This window comes from Labeo rohita, chromosome 2 (assembly GCF_022985175.1).
Source record: "Labeo rohita strain BAU-BD-2019 chromosome 2, IGBB_LRoh.1.0, whole genome shotgun sequence".
Taxonomy (NCBI): domain Eukaryota; kingdom Metazoa; phylum Chordata; class Actinopteri; order Cypriniformes; family Cyprinidae; genus Labeo; species Labeo rohita.
This window is the reverse complement of record NC_066870.1, coordinates 17800304-17806303: the sequence shown is the minus strand read 5'-3', so window position 1 is coordinate 17806303 and position 6000 is coordinate 17800304. Positions and strand designations below refer to the sequence as shown.

Below are 6000 nucleotides of genomic sequence, written 5' to 3'. Positions count from 1 at the left end.
AAAAAGCAAAACAACTAAACAAAGAAGCAAAGAAAAACAAAACTAAATACTAAACAAAATAGCCAAGCAAAACAAAAAATAAAAAAAATAAAGCAAAACAAAAAACAGCAAAGCAAAACTAAACAAAAAGCAAAGTTAAACAAAAAGGCAAAGCATAACAATACAAAATAAAATAAAACTAAACTAAAAAGCAAAACTAAAAAGCAAAGCAAAATAAAACAAAAAAAAAATCAAAACAAAGCAAAAACTAAACTTAACAAAAAAGCAAAGCAAAACAAAACAGCAAAGCAAAACTAAAAATAGCAAAGCAAAACTAAACAAAAAAGCAAAGCAAAACAAAACTAAACAGAAGCAAATTAAAACTAAAGAAAAAAGCAAAGCATAACAATACAAAATAAAATAAAACTAAAAATAGAAAAGCAAAACAAGAAAAACGCAAAGCAAAACAAAAAACAAAAAAGCAAAACTAAAAAAGCAAAGCAAGACTAAACAAAGCAAATTAAAACTAAAGAAAAAAGCAAAGCACAACAAAACTAAACAAAAGCAAAGCATAACAATACAAAATAAAATAAAACTAAAAATAGCAAAGCAAAACAAGAAAAACGCAAAGCAAAACAAAAAAGTAAAACAAAAAACAAAAAAACACTTTTTAGGCATTATTTTAGTGTGCCTACTTTTTATTTGGCTGTATTCAGATTTATAATGCACATTTTCACCAACTAGAAATCAAACACTAATGTTCAAAGGTTTGGGGTCAGTAGACATTTATAATTTTACAAAGTATCACGTTTCCACAAAAAGATTCACTGTTTTCAACATTGATAAGAAATGTTTAGAGAGCATTATAGACTTCTAAAAAACATTAAAATCTCTTACTGATCCCAAACTTTGAATGGTACTATATTCCAATACAGTACTTTTTATTTCAGGGGGAAAAAAAGAACATATAAAATCACAACTCGAAAATATCACCAAATAAAAGCCAAGTGGGAAACTGCAGAAAATGGCTGACCTGATGATATTCAAACTCCAAGGGACAATGTGAAAATGGCAACAAGCACTGACTCGTGAAATCCGACCAGCGCCACATTTGCGAAGGGGAAAATGTAAGCTTGGACGGCACACGTCGCCGTTTGGTGTTCAGAGGCAACAATTTCCTTCAGTTACTCAGCACTTTAATTCACAGACAGATTGTCTGGTCTCCCCAGAGCACTGACACTTAGACACAGGCAGTGAGGCTGGACAGTAAAAGCCTCTGCAGACTCGGTCTAAGAGCAGGTTCGCCAGACAGAAAACACATATCACTGTACTCAGCCTGTCATGGATGCGCTTCCACTGGGGACGCCGTGCTGAAGAATGGTCTGCAGTGACAAAATTATATCTGACAGGCCTTCCACTCTCCATTTTGCCCTTCACTTTGAGTGCTGCCTCTACAAATGAGCCAGCTACAACAAGAAAAAAAAAAATCAAACCCTCTTTATATGTACATTAGAATTAAAATATTTATTTAAAAGACCCTCTGTTTGGCATCTCAGAGAGGCGGCTTTCATTAAATACTTTGTAGTAAAAGCACAATATGTGCTGATAATCACTTATAAAATATCATTATGTACATTTACAACATTGATAAAACATACAAAACAATGTGAAATTGTCTGACAATATCCTTTGCTCCTTCGTTTCGGCAGGTGTGGAAGTTTTGTCCACCACAGTCGTTACTCTCATGTTGGAAGTGGATTGTCTTTTTTGTGCTTCTCATTTGGTGCCATCAGGTCCAGATCTCAGTGGGCACCATGGCTTCTTTGGTGCCTACTGAAGGCATGAGGTTCTCCTCACAGAGGAACTCCAGCGGGAATTGGACCAGGAAGCCTCTGATCTTCTTCAGCAGCTCCTGAGCTTTAACAGGGTCCTCTTTATCAAGACTTGGTTTGGACTGGAAACTCATGAGCTCCTGTTTGTTCCTCACCAGACTTGAGGGCAGACAGCGGAAAACCTGCAATGCCACCAAATCAACAGTTTTATTCATTTATTTTTGCCACTTACGTTGTATTTGGGAATTCAGAACAGATGAGAAATTAATTTTATTATGCTCACAGCAATTTTTTGCCAACTAAGAGACCTAAAGTTGAACTATTAAAATAACTAAAACTAAACCTGAAATAAAAATTAAGGCTAAAAAAAAAAAAAAAAAAAAAAACTAATGAAAATGACAAAAGCACACAGCAAACTTACTAAAATGTAAATCTCAATTATAACAAAAGATATAATTAGGTATAAAAGTTCATTTGAAATTCTAATAAAAATATATAATAATATAAAAGAAATAATACTGAAGTGCACACACACACACAAAACTGATGGCTGTATCTAGAACTAAATAAAAATGGCATTTTTATTTTTTCAAAATAAATGCAAAGTTAATTACAGTTTAGTTCATTTTATTTAATTTCATTTTATTTTTTTCATTTCATTTTTTTTTCATTTCATTTATATTTAATTAAATTTAATTTTATTGCTTGTCATTTTATTTCATTTAATTTTATATTTTACTTTCATTTAATTTTATTGTTTGTCATTTTATTTCATCATTTCATTTTATTTCATTTAATCAATTTATTTTATATTATTTCATTTCAATTCATTTTTGTCATTTTATTTCTTTATTTTATTTCATTTCATTTCATCCTTTATTTCTATTTTGTCATTTCATTTTTTTATATTTTATTTAATTTATTTCATTTTATTTCATTATTTTATTTTATTTCATGTAATATTTTTCATTTAATTTTATATTTAATGCAATTTTATTGCTTGTCATTTTATTTCATTTCATCAATTTATTTTATATTATTTAATTTCATTTTATATTTGTTGTCATTTTATTTATTTATTTCATTTTTATTTTAGATTTTATTTATATTTCATCATTTCATTATTTCATTTTTTTTTCATTTTATTTCATCATTTCATTTTATTTCATTTTATTTATTTTTAAAATGTAAATTTATTGCTCGTCATTTTATTTCATCATTACGTTTTATTTTATTTCATCATTTCATTTTGTTTTATTTCATTTCATTTTATTTTATATTCTTTCATTTTATTTATTTTTTAAATGAAATTTTATTTTATTGGTTGTCATTTTATTTCATCATTTCATTTTATTTAATTTCATTTGTTTATTTCTTTTTATATATAATATTTAATTTTATTTAATTTTATTGCATAATTTTATTTTATTTCATTTTATTTTAGCCTTGCACCTTTAAAAAGGGAACTCAAGCTTCCTAACTGCGTCTATGTATGTGTGAAACATTTGGTTGTGTGGCAGATGTGCATGCGGCATTTGCTGAAATTGCCAGCCTACAGTGGTGGCTCAATAAGATTCTCTCATTCCATTAAGCCTCATTATTACTGGCCAGCCATGAGACTGTCAAACAGCCAATCGAGTCTGAGAGCTTCAGCAGCGATTGAGAGCAAAACCCATCTGACAAACGACCGAGCAACACCTCTAAATCATAATTCAAATGCTCCACGTAATAGGAAGATATAAAGTAGCCACCATAAATCCCATTACATGCACAGGAGCGAGTGGAGACTGACACAAGGAATCACACGCACCTTCTCGTACATGGTGACGTTCCGACCCGAAATGCTCATCCAGACATCTTTGTAGAATCCGTTGCTGATGGGGTCCCTGACATCAATGGTTGGATCATCAAAGGCACCGAGAATGGTTCTGGTTTATGGAAAGACAGACATTCAGCTGATATACAGTTGCATTGCAAACAACAGAACGGTTGGCTTTCCGTCAGATCTTACTTGAAGCACTCCAGTCTGAGCTGCAGAGCAAACTTGCCAGCCTGGTATTCTTGACCATCCATCACTGACGGCGTTGTTTCTGAATCTTCAAAAATCACAGCGACCTCGCTGTCCCTCTTCCCCAACATGCTGCGGTCGTTGATGTTGGCAGAGCCTGGAAAATAAATAAATTCATTAAAATGAATAAAAATAGACAAGAAAAAGGATATACAGTAATTGTTTTTTGATTATAGTAATATATTTTTGATTTAATTTGATTTTAAACTATTTTAATATTATATTTTAGATTATACTCAGCTGAAACTATACAATTTTAATTATAAATCCAAAAAGTCTTGGTAAAACTTAAAAGGAAACCTACAGTGTAGACTAGTATTGCGTAATATAATACACTGAAATATGTAGTAGAAAACCCATGAAAGATTTATGCGTTTAAAAAATGTACATTTTTTGGACTTTGGGGGGTGTTATTATTTTGATGATGTAAAATGGTTGCATTCGGTGAGCTACTGGTGCTGCCTGTTGCTACTTTTACTGCAACACAACTCGGAAAATAAAATACTGATATGATGACCACAGCTACTGAAAGAGCTTACAAGTGGAAATGTATATAAGCGTGGGATTAAAGGAGAAGTCCACTTCCAAAACAAAGACTCACATATAATGTACTCGCCTCGTCTTTCTTTCTTCAGTTGTAAAGAAATTATGTTTTTTGAGGAAAACATTTCTGCATTTTTCTCCATATAATGGACTGATATGGTGCCCAGGTTTTGAACCAAAATGCAGTTTAAATGCGGCTTCAAACGATCCCAAATGCGGATTGTGATCCCAGCCGAGGAAGAAGGGTCTTATCTAGCGTAACAATCGGTTATTTTCATAAAAATAATACTATTTATATATTCCTTAATGTCAAACACTCATCTTGTCTTACTCTGCCTGGACTGTTTTTTTCCGGTTCATGACAGTTAGGGCATGTCGAAAAACTCCCATCTCATGTTCTCCCTCAACTTCAAAATCGCCCTATATCACTGTTTTACCTTTTTTGTTAAGGGTGTTTGATCTCCTTCGCATGTTTACTTTGCAAAGACTGGGTTGGTACTTCTGGAGCGATGTAGGATGATTTTGAAATGATTGATGACATACCCTAACTGTCTTGAGCCAGAATACACAGAGTTCAGGGAGAGCAAGACGAGCGTTTGAGATTAAAAAGTATTTCAATTGTCTTTTTTTAATGAAAATAACCAATCGTTTCGCTAGATAAGACCCTTCTTCCTTAGCTGGGATCGTTTACAACCGCATTTAGGATCGTTTGAAGCCGCATTTAAACTGCATATTGCAAGTTCAAAATCGGGACACCATATCAGTCCATTATATGAATAAAAATGCTGAAATGTTTTTCTAAAAAAACAATTTCTTTACGACTGAAGAAAGACATGAACAAGGGGGTGAGTACATTATATGTAAATCTATGTTTTGGAAATGGACTTCTCCTTTAAACCAAATCCTGTGCGATCGTTTTTCCCCACAAGGGGTCTAAACACCCCCGAATATCAAGTGAAATCCATGCTGAGAAACTCCTTCTGGAGTTGATGGCTGCAGCATCATGACAAACATCAACATGTTCACATCCTGTCAGGATGGCATCTAGCGTTTCTTGTCTCTACCATTTGTAAGCTTTTTCAGTAGCTGTGCTCTACTAAAATCCTCAAAGGCATCAGGGCTAAAGTGGAGAGAGCAAAGATGAAGATCTTCAGAAAGTTTTATTCATCCACAGGCATCTTCTTATTCTTTTCTCCTCTTCTTATCACTAGGAAAGCAGTGAAGACTTACATCGCTTCTCTTGGTCGACTGAAAATTACAACCAAGAAGTCACACAATGTGGCATCGTATTAATATTTTATTTTCCAAGTTGAGTTGAGGGAAATAATAGCAACAGGTAGTGGCAGTAGCTCACGAGTGCAGCTATTTCACATCATCCAAATAATGGCACCCTCCATAGTCCAAAATATGTATAAAACAATGTGGATTTTTTAAATAAAGTAAATCTTTAATGGGTTTTCTACTACATATTTCAGTAAGAAACATTATTTATGTTATATTAAGCCACACAAGTCTTAAAACCTAAAGTTCCCTTTAAAAAAAAAACAGAAGACAGTGTGCATGATTGTGGTTTTGCTA

The 6000-nt window shown here is 32.5% G+C and overlaps 1 protein-coding gene across 4 annotated transcripts in view; it reads right to left on the bottom strand.

Annotated features, from left to right (window-relative positions):
* Positions 1–577: 577 nt before the first annotated feature.
* pld1a (phospholipase D1a) overlaps positions 578–6000 on the bottom strand; it is a 50975-nt gene continuing 45552 nt past the window's right edge. For 2 of the 4 annotated variants that reach the window (XM_051133131.1, XM_051133121.1), the window contains exons 24-26: positions 3823–3976; positions 3622–3739; positions 581–1993 (exon numbers count right to left, since the gene is read on the bottom strand). In XM_051133131.1, coding sequence (XP_050989088.1) covers positions 1769–1993; positions 3622–3739; positions 3823–3976 — 497 coding nt within the window. In that variant the 3' untranslated portion in view covers positions 581–1768. Of the gene's footprint in view, positions 1994–3621; positions 3740–3822; positions 3977–6000 lie in introns of all 4 variants that reach the window. The other 2 variants (XM_051133139.1, XM_051133113.1) reach the window with 2 other exon arrangements.